Source organism: Lepisosteus platostomus, chromosome 8 (assembly GCF_059453375.1).
Source record: "Lepisosteus platostomus isolate fLepPlt1 chromosome 8, fLepPlt1.hap1, whole genome shotgun sequence".
NCBI classification, from domain to species: Eukaryota; Metazoa; Chordata; class Actinopteri; order Semionotiformes; family Lepisosteidae; genus Lepisosteus; species Lepisosteus platostomus.
The window spans coordinates 62115585-62135651 of record NC_142618.1 but is presented as its reverse complement, the minus strand read 5'-3'; the positions used below and the strand labels follow the sequence as shown (position 1 = coordinate 62135651).

The 20067-nt window shown below is 45.4% G+C and overlaps 2 protein-coding genes across 7 annotated transcripts in view; one reads left to right on the top strand and one right to left on the bottom strand.

Annotated features, from left to right (window-relative positions):
* Positions 1-3875: 3875 nt before the first annotated feature.
* Positions 3876-19508, bottom strand: zc2hc1a (zinc finger, C2HC-type containing 1A). 5 transcript variants are annotated; one of them, XR_015941036.1, is made up of 11 exons: positions 19163-19505; positions 12612-12688; positions 11844-11960; positions 10518-10659; positions 10150-10298; positions 9314-9413; positions 8347-8452; positions 7751-7858; positions 7030-7093; positions 5563-5643; positions 3876-4716 (listed from the first exon to the last, which is right to left on the bottom strand). XR_015941036.1 is itself a non-coding variant. In XM_088644220.1 (10 exons), the coding sequence occupies exons 1-10, from the start codon at positions 19290-19292 to the stop codon at positions 4624-4626; spliced, it is 1086 nt and encodes a 361-aa protein (XP_088500346.1). In that variant the 5' UTR covers positions 19293-19508; the 3' UTR covers positions 3876-4623. The 5 variants fall into 5 exon arrangements, 4 of the variants coding, with proteins under 4 accessions (XP_088500346.1, XP_088500347.1, XP_088500345.1 ...); XM_088644220.1 differs by lacking the exon at positions 5563-5643 and having other exon boundaries at positions 19163-19508; XM_088644221.1 differs by lacking the exon at positions 3876-4716 and having other exon boundaries at positions 4723-5643.
* pkia (cAMP-dependent protein kinase inhibitor alpha) overlaps positions 18672-20067 on the top strand; it is a 13713-nt gene continuing 12317 nt past the window's right edge. The window contains exon 1 of one of the 2 annotated variants that reach the window (XM_088644223.1): positions 18672-18838. The gene's annotated coding sequence lies outside the window, so the exon portion shown is untranslated. The other variant, XM_088644225.1, reaches the window with a different exon arrangement.

Here is a 20067-nt window from a genome sequence, read left to right as displayed (position 1 = left end):
CTCCCTCTGGTGGCTACGATCAGTGTTGCACTGTTGCACTCCATCTCCAGCTGCTGGGCCAGTAGTGATTGTTTCTGCTATTTACCCAGGGCTGATGGGCTGAATATCCTATTCCAGTCAGAACAACTTTTTGTGTGAAAAAGTCTGTCATGTTTGCATTTTTAATGTCCAGTGGTCTATATCCTGAAGAAGGCCTGTGGTTTGTCAGTGCCTTTGAGGATTGTGAACACTTTAATCAGGTACTGTCGTTGTCTTCAAAGACCGAAATGATTAAGACTGTCACTTTTAGAGCAGCAGTAACTTTTTTGTAGCATTTTACAAACATAATTCATTCCGTGAAAACTATTTGTAAGGTGAAAATTAGTAAACCGGCAATAAGTCCCATCACTTTACAGATGCAGCCATTCAAAATCACAAAATTAAAGTTACAAAATAAGGTGACATAGTAATACATACATAATAGTGCAATAGAAATTGAATAAGATAAACAGACAAAACTGAATAGAAATAGAACCGCTACAGTATGTGTCCAGGGTGTATGCAATACATTATGTCCAATTTAGTAGTCTTATTGCTTGGAGGTGCTGTAGAAGCTGTTCAGTAGTCTGTTGGACTTGGACCGAATGCTTCGGTACCTTTTACCGGACAGTAAGAGAGAAAACAGTTTGTGACTGGGATGACTGGGGTCCTTGAGAATGGACCTGGCCTTCTTCAGACATCTAGCTGAGTAGATATCCTGGATGTTTGGTAGCTCACAGCTGGTAATGAGCTGCGCTGACTTCACCGCCCTCTGCAGTACTTTGCGATCCCGGGCGGAGGAGTTCCCATAACAGGCAGTGATGCAGCCAGTCAGGATGCTCTCAATAGTGCACCTGTAGAAGCTGGCCTGGATATGTGACGGTATGCCAAACTTTTTAAGCATGCAGAGAAAGAATAGGCGCTGCCGTGCTATTTTTACCACGGTGTTGGTGTGGTGGGTCCAGGTTAAGTCCTCTGAGATGTTAACTCCCAGGAACTTCAAACTGCTGACTCTCTCCACTGCAGTCCCATTGATATGAATAGGTATGTGATCTCCTCCCTGGTGTTTTCTATAGTCCACAGTCATCTCCTTAGTCTTACTGATGTTCAGAGAGAGGTCGTTCTCCTGGCACCATGCTGCCAGGGTTTCAACCTCCTCCCTGTACGCAGACTCCTCACCATCTGTGATCAGGCCGATGAATGTCTGCAAACTTAATGATGGAGCCTTGGTGGGCTCCAGTGCTTGGATTCAGGGTAGAGGATATGTTGTTGCCCACCCTCACCACCTGCAGACGTCCCATCAAGAAGTCCAGGATCCAATTACAAAGTGAAGTGTTCAGTCCCAGGTCCTGGAGCTTGATGACAACCTTTGAGGGCTCTATGGTTTTGAATGCTGAGCTGAAATCAACAAACAGCATTCTCACATATGTTCCTTTCTTGTCCAGGTGTGAGAGGGCAGTATGGAGGGCAGAGGCAATAACATCCTCTGTTAACCTGTTCTGGCGATACGCAAATTGCAGTGGGTCTAGGGTGTCAGACAGTGAGGAGGTGATGTATGCTTTGACCAACCACTCAAAGCACTTCATGATAACTGATGTGAGTGCAACAGGGCGGTAGTCAATCAGGCAGCTGGCTCCGGGTTTCTTAGGAACAGGGACAATGGTGGTTTTCGTAAAGTAGGAAGGAACTATAGACTGAGCTAGAGAAAGATTGAATATGTCCAAGACATCTGCCAGCTGGTCTGCACATGCCTTCAGAGCACAGCCAGGGATAGCATCAGGGCCAGGAGCCTTGTGTGGCTGGGTCTTTTTAAAAACTTTACACACATCCGCTCTGGATATGATCAGTAGGTTTCCGTCTTGGATTTCTGGAATCTTCCTGGCTGGATCTGTTACTGACCTCAAACCGAGCAGAGAATGAATTTAGCTCATCAGGAAGAGAGGCAGACTGTTGTGCAACATAGTTGGGTTGTATTTTGCAGTCTGTAATGGTGTGTATACCACTCCACATGTTCCATGTGTTGCAGCCGTGATAACATGACTCTAACTTAACTCTATAGTTGTATTTAGTGATTTTGATGGCTAAATGTTGACTATCCTCTACAATCCTACCGATTGTAAATGAATCTCTAGTTCAATTTTAATTGCCCTTTTTACAGATGGATGATGCATTAGCAATTTTTTAGTCAATGCGCATTGCCTGTGTTGAGTGACTGTTGTAAAGGTTTTATCAGCTTGAACAACATCTAAGTTCTTCAAGTACAACTGGTAAAATACTGTCAGGCCCTGGTTAGCTAACCAAAAAGTTTCACAGGTTATACCAGATTAGAATGAGAATACTGCACAATTGGAAATGCTTCCTGGTCCAGCCTTTTTTTTTATTCAAGTATTCTTGGTTTAGCTACAGTATATGAAGTAAGAAACACTGATTTGCAGACTCACAATCTCACCTTGAATTCAGAGAGATATCTTCATCACAGTTTCTTGCTGCAAAACACAGCTTGAGCCAGCACAAGCGATTGGTAATGCTGGAAACTCCTGTTCTGTGATTTAAATGCAGACAGTAATGCACATGAGCTGTGCCTCAGTTGCCAGTGTGCGCACACTAACAGCAAACCCTAGTGAGGGACTGGAATGCCCCTTCGTTTGGCATTGATTAGCATAGTGGCAGAGACGCATTCCATAGATGGAAAAAATTGCCCTGTAGTCAGGCTGATAAATGTAGCCCTGTTCTCAAGGACTTTTGTGGGTGTTCCCGAGCTGAAATCTGGGAATACACTAGTAAGAAAACATGAGGACGAATGAAAGATGACAATGGAAAATGAAAGTAAACTCCAAAAAAATCTATTATGCAAAGCATTATACAAAGCATGTACAGTAGCTTCTTTTAGTGTCTTATCATGTTTCCTCAATAATTTTCTGTTTTTCTTACATTTTATTAGACTGTATAATTGCTAGAGCTGGCATCTGTAAATGAAGTTGAGCACAAGGGAGTGGCAAAGGCATTTTGTCCAGCGTATTATTGCTAATGGATTGCATCAGATTTAGATATAACCCAATTACAACATTAATGTGCATTACATTATGCATCACAGTACGTATTTATTAGGCCTCGAAAAGCTTCCTGTTGAAATGTATTAGTTGGGTTGGATAAATCAAAATAAAATAACACACAGAACACAAGATAGATGACAGATATTAGAAAATGTAACTTTTACCTCAATTGGTTAGCCAAAATTGTAAAAAGCCTCAATACTTCCAATATATTTGAAAAGAGAGCAGTATTGAGCTGTTTGCCTAATTTATTCACTTTTAGAACGTTCTCCTTTAACACTTGAGTTCCAATGTATTTTCTTTGATGAATATTTACAGTATACTTATAGTGATAATAAACAATATGTAATATATAGTTGCAGACATAAGAACAAAAAAAAAGAAATGATTACATCAGCTGTTCAGTCCATTTTGGCACCTCCAGTCCAAAGCACTTTTTCGTGTTTAATGCAAAAGACAATATAACTGACCATCATAATCTACATAAACCGCAAATGCAAGCCATTAGAAAATGACCTGAAAATATGATAACAGCCCATACAACAAGTAAATGCTATCTTAATTCTGCTGACTGCTACATTTATACCACCTGCCGTTTCTGAAAGTGATTTGTCCTACATATGTTTTGGTTATTTCAAAATAAGGGTTCTGGGGTAAAGGTGTCCATTGTAATGTCCACTATGGTGTGATGACAAAATCTTGCAGCCACTTCACAGAAGAACTTCGCCATAATTCCTTACAATTTCCACATCAAGGATCAAAGATTTATGGATGACAAAGGGACAAATCCACAAGGAGATATCAGATGGTCACAGGAATCTTTATTACAGGAGTGTCAAGTTCCCTAAACTTTATAACCACCCTGTACAGTATGTACCAACACATGAGCAAACAAGACCAGTAAAAGAGACAAACAGTAAGAAGTGCAAACATGTTCTTCCTGGTTATTGTCATGATATTAACTCCTCATTACGGGCAAAGATGAGCTGGTTGTGAGAAAGTAAATCTACAATATGACAGTAGATTTTATTTCTCCATTAACAGATCACAGCCTGACAAGGGGGTCAAAAAGGTGTGTTTTTGCAGTCAAACAACACGTCCATCAGCAGGTGTTGTCTGAGGCACTTGCCTTCGTATTATTGGAAGAATTGCTGTGTAGGATTACTCAATTAGAGAAGTAACAATTTGTGTCGGGCAAGGTGAGGGCTGGACGCACGCACAGCAACAGTGAATGACATCCATGCTGTTCCACTTACATCAACTACAGCTGCTTTGAAGACTCCTAACCTACTAGTACTTCTTCCTGCTTCCCTCCTTTCAAATATCACAGCAGTACTCCCTAAAGCGCAGAAGCTAAGAGAGTATTTTTTTTTTAAATTGCAGACTACAATTTTTTTGTAAAAATCCGTGTAACATGTGCCATCTGTATTGTCAGCATTATGCAGTATTCACATGACCTCCTTTTTAAAGCCGTGCTGAAAGAACGCTCATCGTCTGTGTGAGCAGGAGGGGAGCGGGCAGCCTGCAGGAACACAGGGACCAGCTCCGCCCATCAGTCCCAGCGCTGACGGCTGCTCCAGGGCGAGCACACACGCAGGTGTGCCTGCACACGGTCACACACCTCATTGTCACCACAAGCTTCACACTGAAAGGAGAAGGAGGGGGATTTCTCTGTTGTGTGCCTGGAGGCTGGGAGTCCTGGAGGACATGAAACCTCAGTGCAAGCCTCGACTCCCACAGACCCTGACAGAGCCGGGCGCACACTCTCCAGGTGTGGGGTGAACAAAGGTGAACGCTAAGATGACAGCAAAAGACCCTTTCTACATTTGTAATTGTGCACTAAGGTCAGTACTAGCAGGGCTAATTTCTTTCACATGGTGTAATGCCTTTTTGTACAAGCCAGGTGGGTAAAAGAAGGGGGTAGTTTTTCGGGTCACTCTGAGGCTCAGGAGGGCTGTCCTGTCCTGGACAGGGATTGCCACCAGGGTTCTTACAGTATCTTGTTTAGTCTGGCAGGGTTTTAAAGTATTATTATGTTTAGCTGAAAAATAAAGGTACATGGAACTTTTGTTAAAGTACAGTACATGTGTTTGTGTATTAGGCCATCAGATGTGTTGGAGTTAAAGTATTTTTATAAATTAAGAAATATTAAATTTACCAGTTCTGGGCTATCTCCAGTACAAGGAAATAATGTAGGTAATGTGTGGGCCACTCTGTCAGTCTGCAGGCCATCAGAGCTGAAGTTTGCATTGGTCTGGCTTTATTCAGACCAGAGCATGGGCGATTAACCAGCACTAACTATAGTTGTATATGCGAAGGACCAGGTAAAGGTTTATTCCTGCTGAAAGTAAAAGAAAAGAGACAATGTTTTGGCTGTGGAACCTTCTTCAGGTTGGAATAAACCTTTACCTGTTCCTTTGCAGCCTATGCATGCTGATGAAGCTCCCTGTTTGAACTTCTTCAAACTATAGTTATAACTTCCATGGCTTACATTATAGGCTCTGTGTTTCAAACCTAGGTAATTTTAAGTTAGCAGCCTGAAGCCTCCTGTTTACGGGGATCTTGGTACACCCTAAAGCAAAAACAGAAAAAGCATAAAAACTAAACACATAGCTGTTTATAAAATGACAGGATAAACTTTCTGAGACAATACAGCTACAACAATAACTCTGCTTCCATACTTGTTTATTTCCTTATTTAAATGTAAAGAACATGTGATACACATTATTTAGATTTTCAGTCACACAGACTCACATTATCATCATTAAAGCAGGAAATGACAGATCACCTGGACATGGCAAGCTTCTGGAAATAAAGCAGCTATTTCCTACAGAATACATGTATGTACTTTATACACATTTAGCACTGGGACTTTTCTACAAGGGTAAAACCACTGTAGTCCTGTTTCTTGGGGTTTTCCATGACCATCCATTGCCAAACCCAATCAACCAATAACAGACTCAGACAAGAAAAATATTTGACTTGTACTATGCATGAGTAAACTACTTGTTGCGTACTTACTGTTGAGCAGTGTGCACTATTAGGGTCAAGAAAAAGAAAAGACTGTCAGGTCTCTACTTTCAATGAACCTCAAATAATAAGTTACAAAAATATATCTTAAAATCTGGCAAATGAGTTAATAATTGCTCCCTTCCTCTATTAACAAAAAAAATATAGAGCTCATGGAATTTTCATGGAGTTAAAAAAACTGGACATATAAACAAGTAGTAAATAAAAGCTATTAAATAAATGGTAAATGTGTCAGAATAGCACAGCCCTGCAATAACTGTTTTTATTTTACATAGCTGTCTGAAAAAGAACTTGAAGATCAACTTAAGTACATCTTTAGAACTGTGACTTAAATTTAAATTCAATTAAATGTATTTTTTAAAATCACACTCATGATTTTCCATTGGAACCCCATGACAGTCTGACAGGAGTGTTCAACGTTTGCAGGCCCGGCCCCCCTACACTTTAATTGTCATTCCAAGTCAGATTTGTCCACTTGTGTGCATATTTACACATCTTCCCCGCCAAAATGAAACAGCTGTGTGAAACCTATTTCCTTCAGCAATATTTGAAGAGTGAAGCCGAGCCCATCGCCCGCAGCTCACAGCCAGTGCAGGGCAGGTTCTGTTGTGATACACCTTGGTTAATGACCAGCCTGTGGGCATGGAGCAAGAGGGCAGGAGAACACACTGTGCGTTGATTATGGCACTGTGCCTGTAACAGGGAAGCAACTGAGCAAAGCGATGGTCGCATGTAGTCACACCTTACAGTCAAAGTCTCACACAAAAAACTTCTTAAATTTAGTGTTCATGCAGTCCTACCATTAACAAGCCTGTAATTATATACACATCCTCCTCACTCCACACTCACAGCAGAACTTGGCCCATTCCACAGGGTACTTGGTTCCACATTCATGACAGAACTTGGTTTGCTGGCCAGCGGAATTCACCTTATTCCTGCTTCCGTTCACTGGCGGTGAAGAATCGACTTCGCATCCGCTTTTGGCATTATTCCTGCAGCAGACAACAGGGAATGCAACGTTTCAAACCAGGCAAAGAGAAGGAGAGGTCATCTTGAGGTCTGCAGCTCCACGCACTGCCTCAATGCGCCACTAGGGGGTGTAGGACAGCGTTCAGAAGGAACACCTGATTCTGCAGAGCAGACTTCATGTGCTTTTCAAGGAAACCTGAGGGGCTGGTTTGAGCACAAACACTAATTAAATACCTGTGTTGGTAGTTTGGAACACATACTAACAAAACACTTCCTTCTTACTACTGCCAACAAATGACAGTTGCACATTTTTTCCTCCAATTGTCAATTGATTACTGGCTTATTTTCAACAGCTTAGTTAAAAACAATTCTATATAATATAAACTATGACCCTGTTGTGCAACTTTCCAATGAAATGTCCAATACAAACATACACTCAAAACAGCTCACAGACAGGAATAGATGGAAAAAGTCTGCAGACTCCCAGAAAAAGCCTGGCGACACACCCTCAGTTTCTCTCTTTTTAGCAGACAGAAATGCCTTGAGTGCTCTTTTCTACTGAACACCTGCCTTGCTACAACACCTTTCCAAGACAAGCTGCCCTGTGCACACAGCTCATGCTTGTTATCACATGCACTGTATGAAGACCCTACAGACCCCGATGTGTGTGGTTACGATACCTGGTAGCATAGCTATCAGCATTGTAGACTTTTCTTTTGTTTCCTGGAGCGCCAGACGTATTCTTCAGGGATCCCGGTGAAGTAGGTGTTCTCGACTTCACTGTTGCTCTATCGACAAAGAAATAGATTTGACAAAATCTTGATTTTTTTTTTTTGCTATACAGAGCATAAGGCCGATACCACATCTTCAGGCACAGCTGGATGAGATCCTCCAGTCAGGACAGGAGGATCTGCCCTACAGAAGAGAGCTGTGGGGGTGTGGGACAGGCTGCCAGCCATGCTGTTGAAGTCAGCACCCTGGCCTCTTGATGCCTCCTCTCTTTTGTAACTTTCTATGTTCTGTTCAGGCACTACAATACTAAGCCAAAAGCAGTAAACTCAATAATTTACAATTTAAGTGAACTAAGCCCCAAACCTCGAAACACACACCAGATTCAATCGACCCATTTTTATTCCCACTTCTTGCTTAAAAGAGAAGCCAAATGCTTCACGATCAACATCTGTCGCTCTATCTCTGCTACAGGTGCACACTAACGAGGCTAATGAGCTTTCCGTAAAGCGTTCTGTGGATTTTTATTTTTGCTTTCAACTCTCACCCAGACGGAGGGGACGTTAACGCTGCAGAAACGGTGCGAGATGGAGAGAAGCCAGAAGCGTTTGTCTTGGCAGGTCCAGATGAAGCGATTCTGCTCAAGGGCGGCCCTAATTAAAGACAGGGAGCCGGGTCAGCAACCTTCAACCTTTTCATTAGAGCAGAACAACAGTCCTCAGCAGGAGATCAGAGAGTGAGTTCAGAAAAGCTGTTTTTTTGTTGTTGTTGTTGTGTACAGTACACAATACAAATACAGTTGGCAATATCTAAATACAAACAATGACACAAATTTAACACTATTCTGATTTTGCCCAGCAGGTTCACAGGCAAATGAAAAACACTTGACATGGGACCCTATCTCACATTTAAAAAAAAAAAACACATTTTAACCAAAATATTAAAAAAAAACGGAAATATTGACAATATTTAAAAAACTCTCAAATTCATATGAACATGATGTTACACAGAAGCTGAAAGGAAGATCCCTGCTTTTCTACTGATTTACTGTAAATGTTTTACAGAACTACATCCCATAAAGAAGAGTGCTGTGTTCTCACTGGGGCCTTTACTGCAAGGTTATTGCTCCAGCAGATGCTGTGACCTTCTCTGAGACAAGCGGAAACAAAAAAGATGCGACTATGAATCGGGTGATTTCAGCAATTTATTATCAGGATAAAGCTCAGGACATCATTAATTTTTACTGCTTCATTCCACCAAAGAATGAATGTCAAATATTCAGAATCCCACCAGCAACACTTTGCTTGCTAACTGAGCGCCGTCCAGACAGATAACTTCACCACAGGCCACAGCTGAGCCCACTCACGCCCTTACTGGACTCGCAGCCTGTATAATAAGATACTGTATGTGAACGCGAACCGTTTCAGAATCCCCGATTCCTAATCACTCCCTGGGCCTCTCTGCGGGCCAGACCTGGGGGCGATTCAGAGCTCTGACTGGGACGCGGCTCTCACCTGCGGCTGCCGGCGCCGGCGAGGACCGCTGAGGCAAGCGCGAGGAGGAGGGCGCGGCTGGGGCTGAAGAGCTCGTCTTCTTTATTGCCGGGGGCTTGTACTGTTGCGAGAGGATCAGAACAAGTGACGCAGCTCACAGGACCTTGCACGTGCTTTGCACAAATCAAACGGATAGCAAATTCCCCACAATTATCCTCCCGAGAAGCAGATACACAATTCATGGATGTTTCAGCAAGCATGACCGCAAAACTTGCAAGCCTTCCTACATCCATCCATCTTCTAACTGCTTTACCCAATACAGGGTCATGGGGAAAACAGAGCCGATCCTGGCTTCACAGGGCAGCCTTTGTACAACCTATGACAATCTTATCTGAATGGAAGAAAAACTGTCATTTATAAATAGATAAGAGCCTATGCACCCGATCTGTACTTTGCTGGCAGACCCAAGACTGATTCTCGATTCTGTAAATGGTCTTGGTGGACCAGTAGGTGGCGCTCCTCCCTCTGAGCCAGAATCGTGAGTGCTGACACTGCGGTATAGGAGGTGCACCCTATATCGAGAGGGTGAAGGTCTAATCTACTTGGCCATTAAAGACCCCATGGTACTGTATGGGTTTTACTCCAGCATTCTGCCTAAACCCCAGCGTGGACTCTGTCTGCTAAAAGTACTCTCTTATTTCAGTCAGAGACCCAGTTTCTCACTTCCCCCCCTGGTCTGCTACCGAGAGGGGCTGCTAAAGCAAAAACGCCACCCAGGTCGGGGACGTCAGTGGGAGACGGCGCTGGTCTCTCCTGAAACACTTTGGGATGAGAGACCCGACGAGCGAGCGTCTAACCTGTGACCGTGCCGGCGGTTTCCCCTTGGCATCGGCGGGAAGCCTGTCTTTGTTGCTAATTCGGGCCGCTTGCTCTTTGCAGAAGTTGATGTGTCTCTCGGCAGCGCTCTCGCTGAACCTCCGCTGGCAGTACGGACACTGGATATAATCTGGAACAAGACGTGGGAGAACACAAGGTTTCTCAGCCCCTGGCATCACCGTTTAATTCTTCGACGGCATCCGTGGCCCAGCCACCAGCGCTAGCTGGGCGTCCGCTGGGCGTCCGCTGCTCCCGACCCTCCCGTCTCATGCAGGTGCTCGAGGCTGCTGCTCGAGCGCGCCTGTGAAGCCCGCGCGGGCAGCGCAGCGGCAGGCGGGGGCCACTTCACCTGGGTCGTACGACGGGGGCGGGGGCGGGGGGAGGGGCCCGCCCTCCTTCAGGGTCTGGGTCAGCCCCTTGGCCGCGCGGATGGTGGCGATGAACTCGTCGTGCTTCCTGCGCCAGCTGGACGGCTTCTTGGGAGGTTCGGGCTGCGGGGACGAACACAGTTTCCCGGTAATTTCACCTTCTCTTGGTGCCATCTGAGTGATGCACAATCAACAGCAGCGTGGGCAGCAAGAAAGGCTCTGGCCTCACAGGTGTGGGTTCGAATCCCAGGTGAGTCACTGCTGTTGCACTCTTGTGGAATGCACTTTCACCCAAACTATTCCAGTTAAAAAAACCTAGCTGTGTAAATGTGTGCAAACAAACATGGAATAAGAGCATCAACTAAAAAAAATAAATAATAAAGATAAAGATGCTTGCTATTACCTCCAGTAATTACCTCCCGTGACGCATGACAGCCATCTCAATATTTTTGTTCTTCTTTGGCAAACATTATGAACACTGAAAGTACGCCATCTCTGTGTAACCTGTTTTCTGTTGCTGTGAACCTGTATCCAAACAATTAATATAATTGCAAACTGCCTCTGGGAATTTTTCTCAATGAAGAGGACTGTACTGTATGTGGACAGTTTACAACTGGAAAAACAAAATGAGACCATCTCACATCTTTTGTCGTCTTATTTCACTGAGGTTTCCTATTGCAAATTTCAAGTGCTTGCAGAGTACAGGAGCACATTCTCCCAAATCAGTTCTCGTGGCTGTAAATGACACACAATCACTGTTAAGATCCATACAATCCTAAGCAAATTCATCTATAGAATCCTCTGTGAAAATTATGTTGGATGATAAAAGCTGCAAGTATAATGATGTAGAACCAAAAGTTTAAAATAAGTCCCTCGTCTATATGGAATACTACTTAGAGATGTTCCCATGAAAGGCACAATGAAAATAAAACTCCAGTTAAAATTTATCTTTACAGGCTGAACGATGAACGACTTGTTATGAACAACTCTAAACAGGAATCCAGAGATGGGGTCTGTTCTGGCCAGGGACACAGAGGGGTGTCCTGCTCCTTCCACTGGGCTTTCCTAATAATCCTGGCCTTGTCTCGACATCACAGAGACAGACTATTGATTAAGGAGATTCTGTAGACACACATCTTCAAGACTGGAATGCTTCAGTGGAATCAGAAATGGTTTCCATAAGCCTCACAAATCCTTTTAAGATATGTACTGTGGGAATAGCATTACTTTCAAAGGCTGTGCAGCAAAGGATAATATTTGGTCTAGGTTCTGAAGTAAAGAAGATTAAATTGAAGATGATTACTCACCCTTGGTTTCAAGGGTTTCACTGTGGGAATGTCTGTTCCTTCTGCCCTCTGCCTACTGGAGTCGAATGCTTTCCTTTTCTTAGTCAAAGCTTTCTGGCAAATAGGCACATGTTTCTTCTACAAGGACAAATTGATTGACAGTGTCATTAATTCTCCAATGTTTTAAATACATTAAGAATTGTCAATGTACTGTCTCTGGGCAATTTACATTCAATTACAATGCATTTGAACAGTTCAAATATAATCACCCTGAGTAGTGGTCGGATTAAAAAAAAAACTATGATATGCTTTTTAAGGCAGTTTAAATATTTTTGGGCCAAAACCTGAACTCAGCCGTCCAGTTTTAAAAGAGCAGTTTAGTGATCAGCTATTCAAATGAAAAACTCTATCAAAAAGCAACTTTATATTTACTGTACAAAACTGTTCCCCACACTGGAAAAAAAAAGATAATTATTATTCAATGTGGCTGTAAGTCGAATGCGAAATATATAGATACATTTGCATTTGTGTGATACACTGAGCAATAGAAAATATAAAACAGGCTGAACACTTTCATAAGCAGAGGCTGAATGAAATACAAAAAGATTTTAACAAAAAACAAAACACTCCAACATTTTAATAACTACAATAAGCACATATTTATATTTTTCTTTTCCTCTGCAATGCAATAAAATACCCATTTAGAAGAATAAAATCATGTTACTCTGGAAGTGTTAAACACAGAAGGACAAATGTATTTGAAGATATTAAAGCTAGGAGCATACTTACAAGCGCTGTGGAGAAAAATGTTCTTCCACAGATTTTACAAGGCAAAAGATCTTCCACTGGAATCTGGCTCTCATCAGCTGCCAGAAATAAAAACATACAAAAAAGACACCTGAAATGCTGAAATCCAAATTCTAACAAAAGAACATCAATAAAAACAGAATCAATGCAATGCTCTGGGACTGAGCAATTTCAAGTGCACGGAGCAGCGTTATACAATGAGTGTGTAACAAATGAGCAATCTGACCCGTGGAAGTGAACATCTACCTGACAACAAGAACAACAGTCTCTCAGTAACTATGGGGTGCCCTGTTCGCTCCCAAACACAGCAGCCATCTGAAATAACATCTACAGTCTGTTTTGGCCTGTTCCTTCTTCTGCCTGTGATCAGGCCAGTGTGACTTTTAACTGAAATATCAAGGACAGCCAATCCCAAGCACACACTTTACTGAGTCCGAAATAATACTTAGGAGGTACAAAGAGTCAGCCCAGTGGTACTATTCAGATACTCCGCTCACAATCCCACAGACTAACAGGTAACGCCTTCTCTTGCAGGTAACATTTCTTGAATTCTTAAAATGTATATAAATAAAACTCTCCCTTTGGTCAAAACACAGTTACAGATCTGTTTTTTTTTAAAAAAACAAAAAACAAAAAGCAGTCTCCCCCCCTGAGCTTGAAGGAAGTCACTTCATTTCTGAAGTCACAAAAGCTGTGGCAGGTTACTGCACTGAACAGATACTGCAGCAGGACGATCCGAGGGCAGTGTTTCACGACGTCTGGCTAGGGCAGCCTCTGTCCCGGGAACACGAGGAACCTTTTTTTTTTTTTAAGTTTTGCCAATATGACATTGTACGAGGGCAGATAACTGCACAAACGGGAGAGAGGGCCAGTTATACCAGACCAGCTCTCTTAGGGACTTACTGTGCGTCAGAACAGCTCCCGCTGGGACCAGGTAGCAAATGATTTCTAGTTTATTTCAGGACTGGGGCAAAGCCGACCCGCAGTTCACATCTTTGCCGCTCTGGCAATGTTTCACATTCTGCACACTCATTTGTCGGTCTCGACCGACCCCACCTGGAGGAGCTCCGCGACCGCTTCCCATCGGAAGACAAGGAGAGGAGGAGAACGGTCCATCGCCGGAGCCACAGATGGGGGTGTCGGTCACCCCGTGACCGTGAGAGCACTCTCCTCCGCGCAACAGACCCAGCATCAGCCCAGGTGTCACCTGAGTCCGCGGACAGTGCCCAGGTGAGACCTGGCGAAGCCGTCCCTTGAGCTCCCGGGGGCGGTGTAATGGATCAATCACGGCCCATTCCGATCGGGGGCCGGGGGAACAGCGCTTGAACGGTGCTGCCCGGGGGAATCGCCCTGTTCAGGAGGGCTGCCCGTACCGGAAAGCGGAGCGAGGTCAATCTGGCACCTCGCACTCGACACGGACAGCGAAGAGGAAGCCGGGGCGTCGAGTTATGAACCGACTGACCGCGGCTTCGTTCCCCGGACAGCCGGTCTCACAGGAAGCCAAGCCCTACGCCCCTAAACGGTGGTCTCCCACTGCGAGCCCGCGGCAATATCCTGGGAAACAGGGCGCCTCCTCTCCCAGCGGTGACCCCCACCCTCCGCCAGCCCTGACGCAGCCTGAACACGGTTCATGTTGCCGTCTGGGTCCGCAGACACATAAAATAACAATGCACAGGACGCAGGACAACGACACGAATCCGTTAATGCCTCACCCTCGTACTCCTCCATCTTTCTCGCCTGCTCTTGTCCTGTGCAGCGCGACCGCTGCTGTAGCAACAAGCCTGGTTTGACAAGCCGCCTGACGGCGCAGTATCCGCTCGTCTCATTGGCTGGGGTCGAGGCTCCCAGCGCTGCGACTTTGTTTCCAGACAGCAGGTGGGGCGGGGGAGGCGGCCGGCCCGACCCACGGACACGCGTGTCCGCCTGCCCCCACCTCGCACACAAAAGGCACTACGACGGGCAATCTGGGTCGGATTTTCCACTGCCGTACCGCCGACTGTACGCCACAGGGCTCTTGTCACACCCAAGCCCTGATCCTCCCCTTTCGTCTTTGACATCAATTATATATATATAAATTAATACGTAATTGCGAGACACGTCATGTAAAAAGTGGAAATCTTTAGCTTTTAAGTCTTCTCTGTCATGTTTTATCAGAATTGTACAAATATCAAAATTCATGTACTATATGCAGCATAAGTACTGTGTATTTTAATGAAAATAAATGATGCTATCATTATGGCGTATTAGTCAAGTATTATAATATACGTCACTTTTAAAAGGCAAAACCTTTCACGATAACGACGGTCATCAAGCAATTTCGTGGGGGGGTTGTGTGTATTTTTCAGGCGCGAATGGGCCTGGACTTAAATCAGAAATCGTGTTGTTTTTTTCTGGCGATGCCTTGTCTCGGTTCTCACGGGGTAAACGTGTAGATTTTACTGCACGATGTAGATGGGCAGATGGTGATCGGATGTCACCACTACTGCAGCCTTTTCTTGTGTGGGGTAAATTATTTTAGGGTAGTCTGGTTTAAGTGTATTTCCTAACGTATGTAAATCAATATTTACCATCCTTGCTTAAAAGGGACAAAGCAAAGCCCTCTTACGCCCTCTTACCCGACAGATAAATGTGTTTTCATACTGTACAGTTTACACATTCACAAATGAATGTGAAAATGTACCACATAACACATTGCCTTCAATCAGTTGAGTTGTTCATGTTTCATTAAACCTAATGGTGCATAAACCGTCTTGTACTGAGCCTGTGAGGCTCTGAACTGCAAACTTGCTAAATGTCATATCCCCCCATACTGGAATGAAGGATCGAGTTTAGTTCAGTGCACGCCTTCCATCTCCCACAGTAAAATACTTTCAATAATTTGGCAAAGACAAACACTGGATTATTAGCAGTAATTAGCATTATCTTTATGTCGCAAAGAACGGAATGTGTGCTGTTCTGCAACACACAAATCTGCTAGCCAGCTGCTACTCTTGCCCAGACTTGAGAGCCAGACAATAAGTTACTATATTAAACAAAGCGACTGTTGGCCACGAACTACTGCTTGGACAATGGCTGCAATAGATACAGTACAGGGCTTAAACTGAGCTTGCAGGCACTTACAGACTCTGAAATGTGTTATACAGGATGCAGGACATCAGTTTGTTGAAAATACTGTATATTGTAACGCAACGGGGGCTCAGGCGGGCGCCCTTGCCGCATCTGGTCGGCCCCTGCACCCTCCGGGGCTCGAACCCGGGACTTCCGCGTCTCTCTGCAGCGACCTAGCCCCGTGAGCCAAAGAGAGATCTCTCCACAGCCCAGTAGCTGTGGTCCTGCTATCACAGGGAAGGGCGGTGACGTCACCCGCTCTGGTACGCCGGCTCTTACACAGCGCCCTGTCGGCCGTAAGCGTTACACTCTCCCCCGCTTAAATCGCCGTCCCCGGCGAAGGGCTATCCCACCCCGCTTCTGACACCAATGTAACGCAGCGGGGGCTCAGGCGGGCGCCCTTGCCGCATCTGGTCGGCCCCTGCACCCTCCGGGGCTCGAACCCGGGACTTCCGCGTCTCTCTGCAGCGACCTAGCCCCGTGAGCTAAAGAGAGATCTCTCTTTGGCTCACGGGGCTAGGTCGCTGCAGAGAGACGCGGAAGTCCCGGGTTCGAGCCCCGGAGGGTGCAGGGGCCGACCAGATGCGGCAAGGGCGCCCGCCTGAGCCCCCGTTGCGTTACATTGGTGTCAGAAGCGGGGCGGGATAGCCCTTCGCCGGGGACGGCGATTTAAGCGGGGGAGAGTGTAACGCTTACGGCCGACAGGGCGCTGTGTAAGAGCCGGCGTACCAGAGCGGGTGACGTCACCGCCCTTCCCTGTGATAGCAGGACCACAGCTACTGGGCTGTGGAGAGATCTCTCTTTAGCTCACGGGGCTAGGTCGCTGCAGAGAGACGCGGAAGTCCCGGGTTCGAGCCCCGGAGGGTGCAGGGGCCGACCAGATGCGGCAAGGGCGCCCGCCTGAGCCCCCGCTGCGTTACAATATCTTTGATAGAAATAAGTACGCTTATTTAAAGTTATAGCAATTCTATTTTTTTACTTTTCTGTTATGATTTGTAAAGATATTTCTTTGACCCCGAAATTAAGAATTTAATGTAATTCAATTAATTAAGGGTATAATATATTGGGGCCTTAGGCCTTACAAACTGAAGAATGTACATGATCCGTTAAAAACAATAATCTAGTATGCAAATAATTTATTGGCTTTCTTACTATACAGTCCATTGAATGAAGACGTAGCCCGTGATTCTAACCGGCGTGGACAGAAAGGCATCTCTAAAACTGTGGCGATTATTCCATCAGTGAGAATCAGTTTGATACTCTCCCAATTAGAGTACCTCAATCTGTTTTATGTCCTTAAGGCTGTCTGTAACGGCGTAGACACTTTATAACAGAGCTGTCAGAGTAACCCCTAAAACGCACTATATTTACGATTGACAATGATGAAAGGAACGTACGAGGACTGCATGTGCTGTGTGTTTATACACAGTCTGCACAGCATCTACAAGGAGTTTGTTGTAGGATACATACTGTACGCACATGCGTTTCACTGGCCGAAGTTATCTCATGGTGAAGGCTGTGTTAAAGGTAACACAGCTGTCGGTGGCTGCTAATTTTGTCTTTGTATTGGCAGGAATAAAGAGGTCTCTCTTCATATACAGGAGCTGCGGCTCCTTCGGCGCTCTGAAAAGGCAAGAGCAAATAAATATTGAAACACCTGCACGGTGGACTCCGGGTTGTGCACACGCCCGGAGAGCACCTTTCTCCTGTTCCCGAGTGACGAAAAATACTGTGTACAGGTACGGCAACTAACAAGGAACGCCCTTCTCATATACAGTCCTGTGCACACTGGGTCCAGTACTGGGTCTGTATGTAGTCCTGGTGCATGACGTCACTTTCACCGTTGCCACATGTGCCTGCGTTGCGCTTCAGATCTCATTCCGATACCTGAGCACACGAAACGTTCAAACTGAAGCCGGTGGTATAAACTGAAGCCCGGCTATCGAGCCCTGGCTGCTTGTACAGTAATGGCGAGCCATTGCACGGCGTTGACTGCGTCTCCGCTTGGACTCGGAGAAAGGGCTTTGAGCTGAGGAAGACGGAGGTCTTCACAGGTGCTTCCAATATGTTTAAGATACCTAATATTACACTACAATAGCACACGTTAAGAACATATTACAGTACAGAAGCGAGTATCGGTTGAACGTTAGGCTGTGAGTTCCAAGTCCAGGAGCACAAAGACCGATTCTGAACTTCACCGTAAATCTAAGACGCAGGGAAACACAACTTCCGTTTTCACGTTATTTAATGTAAAAAAAAACGTTTTAAGCTCAAATAAATTCACAACACTGAAGCTCCAAAGCTTTCTGAATGTTTCTGCAGTAACAGCCCTTTTCCCCAGAGTTTCCCAGCTGGTATCAGATGGGAATGGGTGAACAGGTTGTAACCGACGCAGTCAAACGTTTCAGGTCTGATCGTTGCAGAGTTTTTGCGAGAAACAAAGAGAAATGACAGACATCTAGACAATCACTAATCGAAACAATAACTTGCACTCTCAAATGTTTTTGTTTTCATTTCAGTTTGAACGGTTATAAAAGAAAATCTTAATAAAATACGGATTACAATGCGAACCTGCATAGCGATTCATGCAACCCCAACAGAAATAGTAAGAACTGAGATATTTCCGCTTTGCAAGTGGTTGGTCGTTTTTGGTGGATGCTACAGACACCCTGATAGTTCTAAAACATTACATGTGAATAGTTTGTGGAGCACTTCAAATGGGTTCTGCTGACGGAATACTTATTTTTGTAATTGAAGAAAAAAAAAAGTCTGTGACAAAGGACGAGACCTCTCTTTCCAGGGAAATTGTAGCTGAATGCCGCACAAGTTTCTAGATGTGCGGGGGCTGACAGATATTTAGGACGAGGCAAAGCACGGGAGGCCGCATGCAGTCATTCCCATCGCAATCTGCCGTGGATATTCTCCCTCTCCCTCCCTCCGCCTCGGGAGAGCATCCCGGAATCCCGATGACATCATCAGACAGCCAGAATGGCAGGAGAGGAGCGCTCTCGGTAGTGCAGTCCCGACACAGAGACAGGAGAGGCCGCCTTTCAAAATCCGCTTCCTGCGTTGCAATGACTGGACTGTCAGAGCTTTAAAAGGTACAGTACGTGCTACAAGGGGGTCAGCCAGACCGGGGCGGCGATAACGTTTTCACCGGGTTCAGTGTCATGATACCCAAGAAAACACATCTGCAAAACGAAATCCTTCAGCTGTACATTGTGTGTGCGGGCTATACACAGAACACGTAACTGCTAGTGTGTCTTTATAATGGCATTTATATTTCGCCATGTACAGTACGTTCGTGTTTTGGAACTGTAAATATTCGCCCCAGTCGCTGGTTATCCGCAAGGTTTTATAAGGTAAGCCTCCGTGGAGTCGACCTTTATCTTGCTGGGGGAGGGGCGAGGAGGTGGTTGCTGTACCTGAAATCGCTGTGTGAGAAACCGCTTCAAAAACAGCGACGATCAGAGCTGCGGTGCGCCTGGGCGATGTCCGTCCATCGCCGAAAGTGGTTTCCCTGCGGCGGTGCGCTTGAGAGAAAGCGCTGCGCATTGTGCGCTTTGTGCGCTGGTGCTGTCCTTTGTGTTGTTTACAGCGGGGTCGCCGTCGCCGCTCCGGAGAAACGCGCTTATCATGTCCTCCTCCTGTAAGGCCTGCGGACGGTGTAGCTGGGTGGTATAGGCTCGGATTCAGGCACGCCGTGGTCTTTATGTATTTCAAGGTCTCTTTTTGTCTCTCTCTATGAATCGAGAAGCGTGTTTCAGATTGGAGTATTCCGCCGCTGGACCTCTTATTTCAAGGGATACTGTAGGTGATCGAGGAGAAGCCATGTTTTCGTGTGCCGCTACAGTGAAATTCTGAACTTGACTGGGTGACGGGGGTATTCTTTTTGCAAGCATCTCATTTTAGGTTTCGTGACAGGTGCCTTTCCCACAAGATAGATAGGTGAAGGGTAGCATGAGAACACAGGCCACAGAGTACTGTACCTGCACTCTTGGTTTCAGGATGCACTGGCTGATCTAATTTACCCGTCACCGGAGGTGTGTACTGTATGCGGCAGTTCCGGTCCAGTATTAACCTTTAGACTGGTTTTAAATCCATATGCCAACCGTGAGCCTCACCCACACAGGGGGACTGACAGTGGATAAAACTGCCGGGAAAGAGTGGGCATGCACTGCGCCTGCCCTCGGGGGGACAGGCCCAGACTGCGCGAGAGAGCCAGCATCCCAGTGGCCACATGCTCTCGGCAAGAGGGAAACTCTTGAAAGGTGTTGGGACCCGTCTGACCCACTCTGTGCCTTGGGTGGCTGCCTCACCTGACACAGCT

Bases quoted from the DNA above. Each gene is read 5' to 3' on its own strand.
- zc2hc1a (XM_088644219.1), bottom strand. From the start codon at position 19,292: ATGCGCAGCGCTTTCTCTCAAGCGCACCGCCGCAGGGAAACCACTTTC. The intron at 10,660-11,843 runs GTGAGTAATCAT...TCGTCCCCGCAG, and splicing joins TGAAACCCTTGAAACCAAGG to CCCGAACCTCCCAAGAAGCC. The intron at 7,094-7,750 runs GTATCGTAACCA...TGTCTGCTGCAG, and splicing joins GCTGATAGCTATGCTACCAG to GAATAATGCCAAAAGCGGAT.